At 36.3% G+C, this 19,101-nt stretch overlaps 1 protein-coding gene and 1 non-coding gene across 2 annotated transcripts in view; both read right to left on the reverse strand.

Annotated features, from left to right (window-relative positions):
* Window positions 1–6,671, reverse strand: part of LOC102516063 (remodeling and spacing factor 1) — a 51,957-nt gene extending 45,286 nt beyond the window's left edge. Inside the window, exons 1-2 of the mRNA XM_032489497.1 lie at window positions 4,997–6,671; window positions 3,551–3,756 (exon numbers count right to left, since the gene is read on the reverse strand). Coding sequence (XP_032345388.1) covers window positions 3,551–3,756; window positions 4,997–5,053 — 263 coding nt within the window. The 5' untranslated portion in view covers window positions 5,054–6,671. The remainder of the gene's footprint in view (window positions 1–3,550; window positions 3,757–4,996) is intronic.
* Window positions 6,672–15,991: 9,320 nt separating this feature from the next.
* TRNAT-AGU lies at window positions 15,992–16,063 on the reverse strand. Its single transcript has one exon. It is a non-coding gene; the product is annotated as a tRNA-Thr (tRNA).
* Between the last annotated feature and the right edge of the window lie 3,038 nt (window positions 16,064–19,101).

Consider the following 19,101-nt stretch of genomic DNA (forward strand, 5'->3'; position numbering starts at 1 on the left):
TTACTGATCTGTTCAAAGAACCATCCTTTGCTTTGTATACTTTCAATGCTATAAATTTCCCTTTAGGCACTGCTTTAACTGCAAATTAACAACTGCAAATTTTGATAAGTTGCATATTCATTTTCATTTACTTCAAAATATTTTAAAATTTCCTTGAGATTTCTTTTTTGACCTATGTGTTATTTAAAAGTATACTGTTTAATCTACAATTATCTGGGGATTTTACAGTTATCTTTGTTATTGATTTTTAGTTTAACTTCATTGTAGACTAAGAACATACACTTTATGTTTCCAGGTATTCAATTTCCAGAAGATCAAATATGTAAAATCCTCTCTATTTTGGTGGATTCCCACTTTCAGAAAAAAATATTCCTTTTGATTTTTACACTGCAAAGTTCAGTGACATTTATAAATTTACCAATCACTAAGAAGGCTGACTTATGGCTTAAAAAAAAAATCCAGAATTCTAAAGAGGAGATCATTTTTGTTACATAATCTTCTTTTAAAAGTTAGGCAGAAACATGTTTCCAACACTAAAAGTTTCCAAGAAAATAAGTTTTATTTTAAAGAAATACTTTTAAACAAGAAAAGCAGCCATTTCATTTTACTAGTTAAAAAAATATATTCAGCAGTAAACAAAAACACCCAAGTCTAATCTATTAAATGAAAAGTCAAAATTCTATTTGCTCTACTTGCTCTTACCTACCTCAGTTTCTAAAGGTATTTCTTGCTAAAAAAGATTACTGCCTCCTTAAAAACTCTACTTAACACAAATCTGCAAGTTTAGAAAATGTTTCTGACAATATCTATCAGTCTTAAGACAATTATTTATTTCTCTGCAGTATAAAAAAGCAATGTTCTCAGTTCTGTAAGCTCAGTTCTACTTCCCCCGTAATTTGTATCCACGGATGCTAACTCAGTGGGTAACTTAGAAAGAAACACTCTTATATAAATTCATCCTTTAAATGTATAAAAATGGTTATACTTCCTTAAATTTCTGCTAGATCAAATATTTTGTTCATTCAGTATATTCTTTGCAGTTCTCTCTATAAAGAACTTACTATATTCATATTTTTCTTAAAGTCTGACATCCAAATCTAAATACTGTACTCCAGGAAGGATCTCATCTAGGCCAAGTGAGACAATGCCCTACATTATTTTGGGTACCTAATATACTTTAATGACAACTGAGATCTCAATTTGGGGGGAGAGGAAAGAATAACAACACAATATTTGTCACATGCAACCTTCACAAAAATGTGAGACCTATATGGAAAAAATAGTTAACTACATTTGTCAAAAGTAGTACTACTATGTCAAGTTAAAGATAACTGAAATGTCACGTCACAGAACATGTTACTTATAAGAAGCATAAGGATACTAAATTGAAAATCTGTTGAAACTATGGTACTTCCTCAGAAAATACATGTGTTACATACAACTACGGGACTCCTTGGGTCCTGAAGCTCACCTAGAGATCCCAGAGCTATACTATTCACTACCATACACCCCACAGCTCAGCACAGTACCTATTACACAAGGAAGTATGTAATGCAAATCTATTAGTTTAATGAAATAAGGACACTTAATGTGACAATCAGGTGTTTAGAATTTGGGTTTAATTACCTGAAATCAGAACCAATAAACCCAATGTTTCATTAATGATCCCAAATATCACTACATATTTGGGAAAAGCTGCCTGGCAAATCTGTGGATAGGAACATACATATTCACAGATGTTCTCTGAAAAGACAGAAAATAACCTGGCATCAACTCTCTAAAGAAATTTGTACTTGTTAATATGAGAATACTGTGCTTAAGTATTTTATATAATCATTTGCTTCTGAACATATGATTTTATGTTTATCATAAACAGAGTTTTATACACAGAAACAAGATTTTTTTTAAAAGGCAGAAGCACAGGAAATAAAACTTGGAAGAATAGTCAATGATGAGAAGGGGTAAAAGTAACATCAATGGAATTCTGTCCTTTTCTCTTTCTGCTGATAAATATTTCTTTTACGAAGACACTAAGTTTCTATCTTTGGGATTAGAAATGTTATAAAAAAAGCAAATAGTTAAAAAACCTGGGAGAAAAGGAACAAATTTTTATCAAGCATGTACTATGGTCCTCTGTATGATTTCTCTTGCAGTCCTCAGAACAACTTTACAAGAGAAGTACTATCATCCTCATTTTAGCAAAGAATATCAGAGAAAACAAGTAATCTGCCTACAAATAGTAAGCAAAGGATCCCAGATTCAAATAGTTATTAACTCTAAAATCTATGCTCTTTCTTTCACTTTGGGGTATAATCTACTTAACAGTGTACATTAGAAGTTTTTTAAGAGTATTATCACTGATCAATAGAACAATCATAATAATTATTTTCTGCCATACTTTCTTCATCTACAAAGCAGGAGAGAGTATGTCTTAAACAACTACAACCACAAAACAAAGAAGTGGTGGTAAAACATGAACAGAACCTCATTCAATGTATGTATTCACAGGGAGAGATGATGAGTATATTTTATTTCAGGACTACTTTGTTTATCTTCATTTAGTAAATGAACTACATGGAAAACCATATTATATTACAACTAAAGGATGCTTATAAAACAATCTTCCATGAGCTCATTCAATGTTTATTCTTAGGGAATGAAAGTTGAGCTTCCTTGACCCAAACAAGATATTCTAAATTCCTACAGATTATCTCTTCAAAACATTAATAAATGACCACTAAAAAAAATCTAAAATTCAAAATGAGCAAAAACAAAGATGAATTAAAGTAAAGAGTTTTTCTTAAGCCAGTGGTTATATATCCATTCGTTCTCCCTACTCTAGTTATAGATCCCATTATTTTCAAAATTAATATAAATTGCAGGAATTAAGGAAATAAATCTAAATAATTAATTTGCAAAAATAGAAAACTAAGACACAAAGAATCTGAATAACAGTTCCAGAGTCACTTATCAATTAAAAAAAGTTTTATTTCAGCGTTTTACATTAAATATTTCTGTTCAAATACATTTATCAATACAAATATAAGAAAACAAGATTTTCCAAAAAAGACTAGGGGAAAAAAGCACAATGTTCCTCAGATTTCTTCAGAACCTCAGTGAAGAAATGTATTCATAGGAAAAATCTGAAATATATTGAACTATCAGATGAATCAGCCAGATTAATTAGGAATAAACAGATAGTGTCTAATAGAAAACTATAGTTAAATAAAAATTAAATAATGCTTTTCTTATATCTCTTTCTAATGATGAGTTTCTTTGTGCGTATCACTCATGCATTATTATTTTTCAGATCCAGCTTTCCAAAGTACAAGGTATATGTTCTGATATGGATAATATTGCTAAATATATTTATTTGACAAATAATTGGGTGCCTACTATGGGTATTGTGCTGGGTATCAGCGTAGGTCCTATAAATTCCCCAACCCCACAAAAATAAAAGGATCACCAAGCCTCAGAGATTGTATTTAGTAGAGAAGTGATCAAAGTAAGAAACATGCAAATAAACATTAAAAATTCCAATAAAAGATACCTGACAATGCATTTCCATGAAGAGCCATCTTGATCATCTTGTTCTTCTATGTACATTCTGACATTGTGATCTTGATCCAACTGGTACCAGTACATGAGGCCGTCTTTGTCTCGGCCAATAGGCTGGAGACGCATGGTATCAGCATCCTCCTCATTGATAATATTCTTGAATTTGAGATTGTCATCAAACTGACATTCGCAGAGGTACTGTAAAATAATAAAAAACATGGCTTCAAACACGCCCTGAATGTTTCTCCATCACAATGAATGTGACATGTTCAACCATGTAACTGATTCAGGGACAGAAGGAGAAAGAACACATGTGGTTTAACCATCTATCCATCTTTTACTTTCCTCCCCACCTTTTATGCAACTTATTTACAATAACCAATTTTAAAAGATAAAACTTTGAAGTTAACATTTAATTTTACGATTACATAAATTTACAGGTTTAACATAACCAATGATACAAAAATAAATTTATATTTCAAAAGCACTGAGTCTATTTGTACTAAAGTCTCCCAAATTGCCTCATTGTACAAAATTTTCAATGATCTTTTTCTCTTAAAGCTTTTAGATGAAATTTATTCTTCAAATGGCTATCTGTTTTTGAAATCTTGAGACAAAAGCAGTTTTTAAGGAAGGCAGTCTCACTGATAACTGCTTCTGGAAAATTCTCTTAAAAAAGATACTCACATGACTAAGTTGGAAGAACTGAGTAACATTTTGTTAATCATTTTTGTATCTGACTAGGGTATAAAGTCAGATTTCTTCCCTGAACCTCTCTACCCAGTAGATAATACATGAAGTTTCAACCATAGCCTCTTCACCTTTGCCTGTTGTTTCTAGCCTGGTAGATTCTTTTCTATATAAAGGTATTTTTCCCTTCATTATGCTGACTCTCTTGCTAATAATTAGGGTCAACACCCTGAAGTGGGCAGGGAGAGACAGGGAAACTCAGAACTTGAAAATAAATTAAGTCTACTTTGAGATGACCTAAATATTTTAATTAAGCAGGTCAGGTTATGTGAGACTTTGATTAAAAACATAATGGCATGTCTCTAGTTATCTGGAAAACTAATGATCAAATTACTAATTTAGTAAATCAGTAAAAGATTAACCACAGTTTACAGTATTTGTTAGAAATGATTGTGAAGGCTGCAAGCAATGAATAAAATTAATTTGGTGTAATTGTTTCCCATTCTACTATTGTCCCTACAAGCAAGTTCAATAACCTAGATACACTTATGTATTGAAAAACAACCCAAAACAGTAATTTAAAGAACAGTTTTGCCATCAAAACAGAAAAACAAAACAAAAAAGACAAAGAAAATCTATTGTTCTTTTCTACTAACAATAAAAATTTCTACTTTCCAATTCCCAACCAGAAGGAATCAAAAGTGAAATTTTTAATTAAAACAGCTGTAAAAATAATAAATTTTTTTACCTTTAAGAGTGCTAGCTTGCATTCAACACTCATTTCAAGATAGCCTTTCTTCTCCATCTCCCATGCCCAGGTGCTATTAAACTCTTGACATATCTGTCAGAGAAAGTTAAAGTCTTAATATTTACCAGCATATTTTTAATCAAGTAACTCTCCAACTCAATATCCTCCTAATTAGGGGTAAAGGTTCCACGGCTTAGCATTTGAGACCTTTTATAATATGGCATTAACTTAAATTTCTATGCTTCTCTCCCTAAAAACATTTCAGGCAAACTAGAGATACTTTAGCAGGCTGAGGAAAAAAGATCTGGGTAACCACTCTACTCAATAATGAAGGACAAAAAGAGGGTGGTGGCCCAATTCCTGGGAATCCCCACCTGCTCCCCAAAGTAGGTAGAATAATCCTCCCACTTGCTGGCATATAAAAAAATTAACAACTCCATACCTTGAAGTTGCTCTCTCTTTTGCCTTCTCAGAGGGCCTATACTCTGTCTGGAGTGTGCATCTACTTTTACTTTAACCACTCCCCTTCCCCCAAGCCTCGTGGCTTCTCTGGCCTTCTGAGATGGCCTACCCACCTGTCTATGGAGTGTGCATCTCTCTGAATAAATCTGCTTTTACTCAACTATGGCTCACTCTTGAATTCTTTCCTGTGTGAAGCCAAGGACCTTCACTTGGCAGGGTTGCCTCCCAGGGACTCAACAGAGACCTGGGACACGGCCCTCCTCATGCCCCACGTTCATTTTTTTTCCTGTATTATAAGGATCCACACTTTGGTGGGCTTCCCAATTTAGGGCTCCCTCCATTCACTAACAGAAGCTGGCTAGACTTGGCCCATGGGCCATAATTTGCCTAGAGGACCAGAAACTGGTTGTGTTTATCAGAGACTTTCTATGATAGTTATTCTTGGCCCCTTAAAGCAAGGAGATCCTTAGAAGATTGGTAATTCATTGATTCTAACCAAGCAGCCTTATATAATTATAATTTAGTTTTGCATGCAATTCCTCTTTAGAGAATGTCCCAATAACCAAAACATTCATATTTATCACCATAAATTATAATCCCATAATACTGGTTTTATGTTTGATTCTCTTTAAATCTGATTAATGACAGGCTATGTCTTTTTGCGTCCCCCTGCATGGTTCCTAAGGTCAGCCTTTCTGATATATACACAAAATTAATGTTCTGTGCCTGCAAGGCTGAATGTCATTTAGGTTGGGAGTGAGACAGGATGGAAGAGGGCAGGGCAGAGCCATTCAAGGAATGACAGCAGTTAACACCAAAATGGTGGAAGATTCAACTCCCAGCTGGCTAGCAGACCCTGAGCTTCAGTATATGTTCATTGTAACATTAGCGTGATAAGTAACATGCCTGCAGGTGCCATGACAGTCCCAAGCTAACCACAAAAGAGGAGGCTGTGGCCCTATTCCTGGGAATCCCAACCCTTCCCCAGGGTAGCTGGAATGGTCTCACCTGTAGGCCTGTGAAGCTACTGAGCCCATAAAAACTGGCAACAAGGCGTCTCTCACTCTCTCCTCTTTGGAGACGGCCTGCACTCCTGCACTCTGTCTAAGAAGTGTGTATCTACTTTAATCTGAGCACCAAATCCCCACACCTTGTGGCCTTTCTCTTGTCTTCTGAAACAGCCTACACTCTATGCAGAATGTATCTTTCTAAACAAATCTGCCTTTACTCAACTGTGGCTCGCTCTTGGATTCTTTCCTGTCCAAAGCCAAGGACCCACACTTCGCAGGGCATGTCCCAGGGGCTCAACTGAGGTGTGGGACATGGCCCTCCTCATGCCCTACACCAGATTTTCCTGCATCAACAGGACTCTTGGCTACCTGCCTGCTGCCATTTCAATAATCCCTGTCTATTCTTCCTAACTTCTACACACAGGAAAACAAGGTTGAATGTGGAAAATGTTGGGGGAGTGCATTTAAAAGTTTAAATCAACTCAATATTTATAAGAAAGGTGGTTTCACATGCCTAAACAGCAAATACATGGAATTTACCTCAGTGAGATCATTAACCTATTAATCTTAGACTCACAGACAACGAAAGTAGCAATAATCCTCTTTTCGGCAAGTCAGAATATGAGATATTAAAAAGGAAGGAGGGTGGAGAAGAACTGTGAAAACTTACCATGAACATCCAAATGCCTGCACTAAAAGACTAGAACAAACTCTAGCATGGCTTTTGTCAGTCTAAGGGCATGTCCCCGGGACAAGCCTACTCCCCTACCACCTGCCCCCTTGCTGTCTAGAAAACTCAAGTTTGCCAAAAGACTTTGTTCCAGCCAATACCTAATCTACATCCCTGACCTCCCATTCCCATTTATTTTTAAAACAAACAAACAAAAAACCCCTTACAATTGTAAATCTTTTTTCTGTCCCTTTGAGATGTATATGTACCTCCTGCAAAACAGGAGTGTCCTTCTCAAGGACCTGAAAGCTATCTCTTTTACATGTAATCATCACGCCTCCCAGATTGTGGGAGGATAGAAGTCTAATAACTTCCATAGTTAGCAGGCACAGAAGGCCTAATCAAGTTGACTATGACCAACTCTCATACCTGCTTTTTGTAATGTTTCATTTCCCTAACACTGCTCAATCCCCATCCCCCCCCCAATACTCTCCCCCAACTCCTCCATTGTCCCTTTAAAACATCAGTCACCTCTGGGCAAATTAAAATGGAGCTCAAGCTCCATCGACTACCACAGCAGTTACTAAATAAAATCTGTCTTTAACTTTAAAATCTGTGCTTTAACTACCGTCTGGCTTTGTCTGTCTTTGATAGGGGAGTCCCTGAATATCACTTAGATGGAAATCTTTACTCTAAAACAGAAATGTGAATTTTTAAAAAATTCATTTATCCAGCGACTCTACAGATTCATTTATGCAGGGATTCCACAGTACCTGTTCTATGGCAGGAACTAGTCAAGGAGCTGGAATACCATGAAGAAAGCAAATGACCTACCATCATGGAGCTTATAGTCTAGGAGGTAGTCAAACAGGTAAAAATAAGAAAATCAAGTGAAGACAAAGGCTCTGTTGAAAATAAAACAGCACTGTGATAGAGAAAAGTTTGAGTGCTACTCTGGATTGGGTGCTCAGGAGAAGCTTCATTAAAAGGTTGACATTTGACATAAAGTTGAGACATAACTGATAAAACAGAAATCAGCCACAAGAAGACATGCAGTAGGAATGTTCCAGGCAGAAAAACAAGCCAGCACAAAGGCCTTACGATGCGGCATATTATAAAAACAGAAAACAGATCAGTGTAAATAAAGTAGGATAAGGGAGAAAGTAGCAGAAGATGAAGAGGTAATAACCAACGGCCAAATTATGTAGGCCAGGGTAAGAAATTAAGATTTAATTTCAAATATGATGGGAGGATTTTAAATGGCGGAATAACTAGATCTGATTTACATTTCAAAGATGGTTGCCGTGTGGAAAATAAATTGCAGAGAGGAAAGAATGGAAACTAAGAAATCAAATTTATGGCAAGAGATGATGATGACATGCAGGGACTATGGTGGTAGTAGTGGGAACAAAAATAAATAGCTGTATTTTGGAGGTAGAATCAAGACTTTTGAAAGAACAGATGTGAAAGGAAGAAAAAAGGTGGAAAGAAAGACTAAAGGTGACATCTAAGTTCCTTGGTTTGAACAAATCGAAGGAGAAAAGTTCTTCCAATGGAAGTATAAAGGAATACTCGAGATAAGCAAGATCTGTTTTGTACCTAATGAGTTTGAGGTATGTATTAGACATCTAAGAAATGTCTTGGTCAAAGTTAGTCCCTGAGCTGAATCTTGAAGCTTTTGAATCCTGATTCAGAGTGTGAAGGAAAAGCCGGGCTGGTCTAACAAGATAACTCACAAGTCTAGGAATATGAAGGAGAGGCTGGGCTGGGCTAACAAGGTAACTCACAAATCTAAGTATCGGAATACTGATCTGAGTTCTGCTGGACTAACTCGTAAATCTAAGTTAATTAGTGTTGGTTTGCTGTTCATGTTTTTTGCTAGCCAGCTAGACTTTCAAAGAGATATATCTGGCTTTGGAATGTTGGTTTGCTGCCTTCCCGCCTCCACTTTTGTGATAATGATGCTGCTAAAGCTGTTCCATGCCTATTGGCCGAATACCCCAAGCTTGTACTTTACCCTATAAAACCTCATGCGCATGTCTTGGAGGTGCTCAGAGCTTCGGAGCAGAAGCCCCTCTGAGCCTGCCGGCGTAATACATCTGAGTACTCCAACCCTCCGAGTGGCGCTTATTTCTTGGTTAGCCTGTCGTTTCCGTAACAAGAGATCATTCCACTGGATCATATGCAGTCTTAAACTTTTTCAAATCTGAGTCAGGAAGAATTTTGTGGCTGATCTCTGAGAGGTCAAGGGCTATATCTACTCATCTTCGTATGCCTAGCTTGTGACAAAGTATAAGACACACAGCAGGTACAAAACAAATTATCTGATGAATAAATAAAAGACACAAAAATAGTATTTCTACCCTAATTTTAAAAATTATTATTTTAAGTTAACCACCAATAATGTCTGTAGCCAACACAACACATCTTAAAAGAACATTACGGGGGGAGGGCATAATTCAGTCATATAGTATAGTACATAGCTAGCATGCATGAGGTCCTGGGTTCAAGTCCCAGTACCTCCATTTAAACAAACAAACAAACAAACAAACCTAGTTACCTACCCCAAGGGAAAAAGTGGTAATAAGATTTTTAAAATAAAGGAAAAAAGAAGAACATTACAAATTCTTACTAGAATAGTAACAGATAACATTTATTGCGTATTTACCACATGCCAAAGTACTATACTCATCGCTTTAAAACATTAACTCAATTCATTCTGACAAGCCTTAGGTGGGTATGCTATTAACTTCAGGAGGTTAATGTGTTAGCCAAGAAATGAGAGAAAAAGGAATTAGTACCTCTAGTGATTTATGGTGAAATCAGTATATATTTAAGACACCAACTAAGCTATGGACAAAGGCTACACTGAGAATTCCAAATTATCTAGCTCCATTATTTACATGCAAATTACACCTTACAAAGTCTCCCAGACCTAATATTTAAATATGTCCAACTGTTTCATATATAGTATTCTTTCTGAAGGATTAAACCAAACAGTTACGGAGCACATTAAGTACTGGGAAGAAAAGATGAATTAACAGACAGTCTCTGCTCTAACAAGTTCAGAATTCAGAGAGACAGTCATGTAAACAATTACAGGGGGGAGAAAGCAGTCAGTGAGTCATCTACAAACTGAGTAATTGATATATCTATGAACTACAATGAAAATACAGAGGAGAGAAACCCTAATTCAGCCAATGTTGAAGGGAGATCACAGAAGTTATTATTCAAGTTGTGACACTTAGCTAGGACCTAAAGGATAAATGAGGTTTTACCAGACAAGGAGGTAAATAAAGAGCATTTCAAGAATCAGAACAGAACATGAAAACCAATGGAGATGTGAGTATGATGGTATATTCTGTCAACATGAAGGCGAAAAGAGGAGCTCTTTATGATGAATCCCTAGAGACCGAAATCATGAGTGCAGGGGGTTGGGAGTGGGCAGGCAAGGCTGGGAAAGTAGGCCATGGCTTGTAAATATGAGAACTCAACAAGCATTCAAAAGTACTGATTAAAAATAGTTCTGTTGCACTGTGCAAGACAGACAGGAGGATAGATTCTGAGGTCAAGGAGACCCACTGAAGCCTGTTTTGCAATAATTCAAGGGAAAGGTAATGAAGCTTGAACTAAGCTTGGCAGAAGATACTCAAGAGAGGGCAGATTCAGATTGCTAGTGCACATAACTTACAAAAGCAGTAACAAGCTTTATGTTTAATATATGGTTTTACTATTTACAATGGAATTTTCACATATATTATTTCACTTGGTGTGGATGTTCTCCATCCACCATCCAGTGAAACTAAGGTTTTTGAAAGCATAAACAAAGTCTGACTCATCTTTCTATTTCCTATAGGAAATAACAAGTACAGGGCCTTGCTGATAGTGGACACTCAATATTTACTGTATCAATGTTCTTTGGTACAACTACTGAGTTAACTATTATGACAAGCTATCTGGGAACACTGTCTATAAGAATGCATTAAGAGTTATATAGAATGGTGGGGGAGGATATAGATCAGTAGTAGAATGCATGCTTAGCAAGCACAAGGTCCTAGGTTCAATCCCCACTACCTCTGTTAAAAAAATAAAAATAGACAGTTATATACAGAAAATATTTCAATGGCAAGATTTCTCAAGCAACATAGTTTTGAAAATTAAAAGAATACCAAAACCCCAACAACTGACCCGAGCACAGGCATGTATTAATTAATTAGTTCATTTCACACACACTTTATCAGGACTTTCTTGTATGCCAGACACCGTCCTTGACACTACAATTCCTGCTAAAAGAGCTCTTAGTGGGAAAGGCAGCTGGAATCTCAGTTAACCTATACATTTTTACTTATGTCAAAAACGTAAGAAGCTACTCTCAAAAGTAGCCTATTCTGAAGTTCTACTTAAGGAAAAGGTGCCTTGCAAGTATCTGACATAAGTTCAACAAGAAAAATAAAATCTCTATCATAGCAATTTTCTAGTCATAGGTAAGAGTAACCATATACCTGAAATATACCTAAATGGAAAGAGTGATTAGTAAGTACCTCTTTCTAAGAAATCTACTTTATATTGGTAATTTAAATAGAAAGGGAAATAAGGCTTTAGTATCAAATAGATTGAGATTCAAATGCAGGCTCTAACAGCAGGGTCATCTTGTTGAGGTCAATCACCTTTCTGAATTTCAGGATCTTCATTCGTAAAATGGAGGTTTTTGCTGCTAATAAAAGAGATGAGATAAGGAAGATGCCTATCAGATACTCTCTGTGCCATAGCTAACTTAATATAAATGGAAACCTGAAAATAGTTCTAAAAAGTCACCGCCAGAACCAATTGGAACACAAGTAGAAAATACAAGGAATTAAGAGCTGCTAGGCTAAGAAGGAGGTATGTGTTCTTCAAGTTATACATAAATATTGTTTCATGACACTTTTGTTTCAGATACATAAAAAAGTCTAAGATTTAAATAAAATTGTTAGTGATGAATTTGTTTTAATTTTCCATTATTACTTTCTAGGTAATTAACCCTATATTATACCAAATGGCTTGCTTTGTTGTACTCTGTATCCAATATGATAGTGAATACAATGGTTACTGCCAGACCTAGAGAAAATTCCCTGACTGTTGGATTTAAAAAAATTTTATTGTGGATTTATATCTATAGACACAGGTTTATATATAAATAAACATAAAATCTGCCATTTTAACCATTAAGTATATAATTCAGTGGCATTAATCACATTCACAGTGTTGTAAACCTATTACCACTTTTTTATTTTCGTAAGTTTTTGTTTCTTGTTTTTTTTTTTCAGTCCAAACAGAAACTCTTTAACCTTTAAGCAGTAACTCCCCATTCTTCTCCCACCCTGCAGCACCTGGTAACCTCTAATCTACTTTCTGTCTCTATGAATTTGCCTATTCTAGATAGTTCATATAAGTGGAATCATCCAGTATTTGTCTGGCTCCTTTTACCTTGCATAATGTTTTCAAGGATGGCCCATGTTGTAGCACATACAAAAAACTTTCCTTTTCGGGATGAAAAATATTCCATTGTATAAATATATCATATTTTGTTTATCTATTCATCTACTGATGAACACTTGTGTAGTTTCAACCTTTTGGTTATTATGAATTATGCTGTAATAAACATTGGCATACAAGTATCTGTTTGAGTCTGTTCTCAATTCTTTTGACTACATAGCTAGGAGTAGAATTGATGGGTCATATGGCAATTCTAAATTTAGCTTTTTGAGGAAATGCCAAACTGTTTTCCACAACAGCTGTACCATTTTGTATTCCCATCAGAGTTTCACTATTTCCACAACCTCACCAATACTTACTACTGTCCTTTTTTTTTTTTAAGTCATCCTAGTAGGATAAAGTGATATCTCACTCTGGTTCTGATTTGCATTTCCCCAATGAGTTAAAGATGTTGAGCATCTCTTCATGTGCTAATTATAAATCTTTGTATATCTTTGGAGAAATGTCTACTCAAATCTTTTGCTCATTTTTAAACTGGGTTGGTCTTTTTGTTGAGTTTTAGGAGTCCCTTATACAGTTGAGGTATCAAGTTTTTATGTCATATAATTTGCAAATATTTTCTTCCATTCTGAAGGTTATCTTTTCACTTTCTTTATAATGCCATTTGATGCACAAGTTTTTAATTTACGTATTTTTTTTCATGTTGCTCACATGCTTTTGGTGTCAGATCTACTGCTAATTCTAAAGTCATAAAGATTCATCTCTATGTTTTATTCTATGAGGTTTATAGTTTCAACTTTTATTTACGTTGTTAATCCCTTTTGACTTAATTTTTGCATATGGTTTCGCATAGGGTGTCTACTGCATTTTGCAAGTTGTTAAATCTCAACAAATATCTATTTCATACTATAGGCAATAGTCAAAAGAAGTTTCAAAAATACTACAGTAAGTGCTTGAGGGGAGGGAAATAGCTCAGTGGTAGAGTGCATACTTAGAATGCACAAGGTTTTGGGTTCAATCCCCAGCACTTCTCTTAAAAAAAGGTCACAATAAGTTCTCAATAAATCTTATATACGCCATTCTTCTCTCATTTTCAGCTCAGACAAGAATCAAGACACATACACATCATTAACATAATTATATTTTTAATGGATTCCTGAAGCTTTTTATACTTAGGAAACTGTAGAATTTATTTTTACTCCCCAGGTTTATCTCCTTAGTAGCTAAAGCAATAAGAAATAACTTTAAATGGCTATTTTTATGTAACTTCTTTCAAAACACACTGATATTGGGGGGGAGGGTATCGCTCAGTGGTAGAGTGCGTGCCTAGCATGCTTGCGGTCCTGGGTTCAATCCCCAGTACCGCCATTAAAATAATAATAAATAAATAAACCTGATTCTCCCCCAAATAAAAACCACACTGATACTAGAGTTACATGTATGCTTACATGTATGGCTATGAAGAAACAGTACTCCTGAGTATATAACTGAGAAGTTTTGACAAACACAAGTATGTACACTTGGAAAAAAAAAAAACCTGTAGAGAAGCGGGTTTCTGAAATCTACTCAAGGGCACTCTTGCCACAGGAGATCTCCCAGCCATAATTAAGGCATTACTATTTCCTTCTATCTGGAAAAGCCTTCAGGTGTATTATCATCATAAAACATTCACTGGATCACCTAAAGTTCAGTAGAAAAGTCAAGAAAATGCATCCCAACATTTCTACAACCACAAATACAAAAATTCGGCCCAAGTTGCTGTCAGTTTCCAAAGGAATGCCAGCCACAGAAAAGAAAAAAAGTAAAATTTCTGTCATTTCTCTGATAATTTATTATTAACATTTAAACATTTCCTGAGTTTCAACTATTTGATAAATACTGTGTTGACAGCATTCACATATAATCCCATGATCAAAAAAGAAAATTAAAGAATTTAAGTAACTAAACTGGCACACCTAGTATTTAGCAGAGTTCAGGTTTTTTTCCATTAGAAATCCAGTGCTCTTTCTACACCACCACATGCAATTCATTTATAAGGGTAAATTACGGCTGCTTACACATTACTACAGGTAAATAGTACTCTTTAAGGAACATTTTACAAAGTTAAAAGTACGTGAAAATGCTTCCCAATATATAAAATATTAAGTATTCATTCTGTGGCATCAGACAACCTATGTTCAAGCCCTGCTTCAGCACCTACTATTGATGTGACCTTGGGAGTTATTTAATTCTCCATGATCTGGGTTGTATTGTACATTAAATGATAATGTATGTAAAATAGCATAGGATCTAGAATATAGTAAGTTCTCAAATATTAGCTCTTACTATTATTATTACATAAGTTTTGGAGCAACTGAAACCTTCATAAACTGCTGATGGAAAAGTTTAAAACAGTACAAGCAGCTATGGAAAACAGCTTGGCAGTTCCTCAAAAAATTACCATATGACCCAGTAATTACACTCCTACATATATACAGAAGACAAATGAAAATATATAGCCAAACAAAAACCTGTATACCAACAGTCATAGCAGCATTATTGCTAATAGCCAAAAAGTGAAAAAAATCTAAATATTATCAATTGATGATGGATAACTAAAATGTAGTATTGTCCCTACAGTAGGACAGTGTTTGGCTATAAAAAGGAATGGAATACTGATACATGTTATAATACCTTGAAATCATTACGGTAAGTGAAAGAAGTCAAACACAAAAGGCCACATATTTTACGAGTTCATTTATAAGAAATGTTCAGAAAAGGCAAATCCATAGAGGCAGAAAGTAGGTTGGTGGCTGCCTGGGGATTTGGACAGGGAGGGGTTGTGACTGGGACTGATTGCTAATGGCTACAGTTTCTTTTTGGGGTGATGGAAATGCTCTGGAATTAGATAGTGGCTATGGTTGTACGACATAGTGAATATACTAAAATTCAATTAATACATTTTAATACAGCAAATTTTATGTTGTATGAATTATATCTCAATTAAAAAAGAGAAATTAGTATTAACAAGGCAAATAAAAATGAAAGATAACCATCTTAGTTTACTTTTGAAAAATAAACACAGCAATAGAGAAGTATCTAACCCTTGTCAAAATATGTCCAAAGTAACAAACGACAAAAGATGAGCCCTTTGACTTGCTAACAGATGACAAGCATTCTAAAGAGTAAAAGCAATGGGCCACACTGATATTGCCATTTAGATTAAGGGGAACTAGTGCCAAACTTATTCACTTTCCAAAGAGTTTTAAACTTGTTACTAGGGGCCAAGGGAGAGAGAGAGTACCCTTTATCTTCCTTTTACTTAAAAAAAAATTATTTTTTAAGCTTTTTTTTTTTTGGAGTGGGCGGGATAATTAGGTTTAACTTTTTTTTTTTTAATGGAGGTACTGGGGATTGAACCCAGGACCTCATGCATACTAAGCATGCACTCTACCACTGTGCTATACCCTCCCCACTTCCTTTTACTTCTGAGGGATGAATGAGGTCATTTTCCGTTGAGTGGTGGAGAAACATCCCTAAAGAGATACATTAGGTTATTTTCTACTGAATGTCATTATACAAGTATTTAGCACCAGAAAATACTCTTTGCTTATTCTAAGAAGCGTATTTACTTCTGTATTTTAACATTTCTTAAAATAAAGAGCATTTTAAAATCAATGAATATATTCAGTGTGACAGTATTTTTTTTGTTGTTTGAAAAACTATCTCTAAATCATTGGTATGGCATGCTAGGAAGAAATCACAAAATCGAAGAAAACCGTAATAATAAATTACCATCTGTCTCCTAGAAGTAATTCTGAGGTTAAAGGAAATCAATTCGTTTAAAGAATAATTTATTAAAAATTAGCTTTCTCGTTATTTTTCAATGCATTTATATTGTTGCCTTAGGGCAGTAGGCAGGGCAGTAGGAAAACAGGCAGATTTGTTGAAGGCAGATATCTGTTTATTGACATGGCAGTACTCAGTGCCCAAGGTAAGGTGTCTGAAATTGTTCACATGTTATCTAAAGTCATTAACAACCACAGGAAATAATGGAATTTCATGGAAGCATGAGAGTTAACTGGCAGAGAAATTCGTGACTCATCAAATTAAAGGAATGTGAAGCTCAATAAAGCCAAGGCCTACCCAACTAAACAAGGAGTTATTAACAGGTCTTTGCAGAACTGATAGTTTAAATTTCCACTCATTGGGGTTTTTTATTTGTACAAGGGTAATTCCACCTTAAAATTAGAGGCTCCGGATCAAGACGGCAGAATAGAAGGACATGGAGCTCATTTCCTCCCACAAATACATCAAAAATACATCTATAAATGAAACAATTCTCACCGAATACCTGCTGAACACTGGAAGAAGAGCTCATACAACCAAAGATTTAAAAAAGATCAGCACGTTGTAACCGGGTAAGACTAAAGAAAGAAAAAAAAAAGGAATCGGGATGGGACCTGCGCCCCTGGGAAAGGTTCCCTCACCCTGGGAACCCCTTTCAAAGGCGGAGATCAGCTGGGACAGAAAAGGAGCTCCACAGGCTTAGAGGTAAGTGCAGGAAGCAGACTGTGGCAAGGAGGACAGAGAAAGACCCGCACAGAGGGTCCTGGCCACATCCCTGCATTCCCCAGCCGGAGACAGGTGTCTACTGGTGTGTGCTGGATGGCTGCTGAAACCTGAGCTTTAGTGGACAGATCCAGGGAAAGTACTGGGGTTGGCTGTGCAGAGACAGCCTGAAGGGGCTGAAGTGTGGTCCTAGCCACAACCAGAGGTATGTACAGGAAGGAGTCTGGGTCCGCGCCACTGAAGCTTCACTTCACAGTTCACTTGCACAGGAAGGAAGCAGCCTCATTCTCCATGGCCTCATACAGGGTGCAGCCCCAACTCTACGAGCTCTGGGAGTGTTCAAGAACCCGAGGGTTACCCACATAGGCAGGCAGAGCTGAAATGCGAGCCCATCCACAGGGGTCACGTGACTTGGGAAGCACAGCTGAAATCTGAGCAGTGTCTCAGAGGCTATTTGATCTGCAGATTTCAGCCACTGCCAGCGGCTCAGTGCCTGCAGGATATCCGAGCAGATTATTGGTGCTCCTGTGGCTGGGACAGGTCCTGAGGGCTTTGTGAGCACATGCATGCAGAGGTGGGGCCAGGATCTGGGCTGATTCCTTAGCCCCCACAGCGGGTCCAGGTGCACGACTATGGTGTTCCTGGTGTATAGCACCTGAGGGACACGTGGGCTCATTGCCTGCATTTCCTTGGTTAATGTGGGGCCAAGGGCAGTGCAAACAACAGTTTACTTTGTGAACCCACACAATGGGTGACAAGCAACACAACAGAGCATACAGTTTCTTTTTGGGGTGATGGAAATGTTCTGGAATTAGACAGTGGTTATGGTTGTACAACATACTGAATAAACTAAAATAGCTCCTGCAGAGGAATGAATACTCAGTGGCTCCTCTCCCAGCAGAAACACTATTTCTGTCTACCTCACACTGCAGTTCAAACATGGATCTGGTGACATCTACCCAAACAAACAACAGCAGACCCTGCTCCTGAAAGGACTATAACTACCACAGAACAAAGAGGAGACCCCACTCAACATCCAGTGCAGGCTCTGGTCACTACAACAGAAAACACACCCTTATCAAGGCCAACACACACCGAGGAAAGACTTAGCAGATATCCATTCTAAAAACAGCCCTCTCAATGAAAATATTAGACTCACACAGGTTACACAAGTACACTCCCACGTAAAAACAACCCTTCAAGAACACAGGAGGTAACTGTTTCTCCTAAACTCAGAGTCAGAGAAATGAAAGTAAAATGAAGCAGAGGAATCACTCTGAAGATCAAGAGAATTCCCTGGAAAGAACAAGCAATCAAACAGACCTCTCCAGTCTACTAGAACCCAAGTTCAAAAAGGAAGTAATAAAAATACTGAAGGAATTAAGAAAGTTTATTGATAGAAATGCAGATTATTGTAAAAAGGAACTAGAAACTATAAAAAGGAGTAAATTAAAATTTAAAAACTCATTTGCCAAAACAAAAGATGAGGTAAAGGCAATAAACAGCAAACTGGATAATGCAGAAGAATGAATAAGTTATCTGGGAGATAGAATAATGGAAATCACGAAGGAAGGAAGGAAAAGGAAGGAAGGAAGGATCTACACAAGATCTATGGGATAATATAAAGCACCCTAATCTACATATAATAAGGATCCTAGAAGAAGAGAAAAGGGGATTGGAAATGTATTTAAAGAAATTATGGCTGAAAACTTTCCAACCCTAAAAAAGGAAAGATATCTAGGTACAGAAAGCACAGAGGTCTCTAACAAGATGAACAGACCCATACCAAGACATATTATAATTAAAATGGCAAAAGTTAAATATAAAGAGAGGATTCTAAAGGCAGCAAGAGAAAAACAAAGAGTTAATTACAAGGGAACCCCCATAAAGGTTACCAGCCGATGAGAGAAATACTGCAGACCAGGAGGGATTGGCAT

Source organism: Camelus ferus, chromosome 10 (assembly GCF_009834535.1).
Source record: "Camelus ferus isolate YT-003-E chromosome 10, BCGSAC_Cfer_1.0, whole genome shotgun sequence".
NCBI lineage: Eukaryota > Metazoa > Chordata > Mammalia > Artiodactyla > Camelidae > Camelus > Camelus ferus.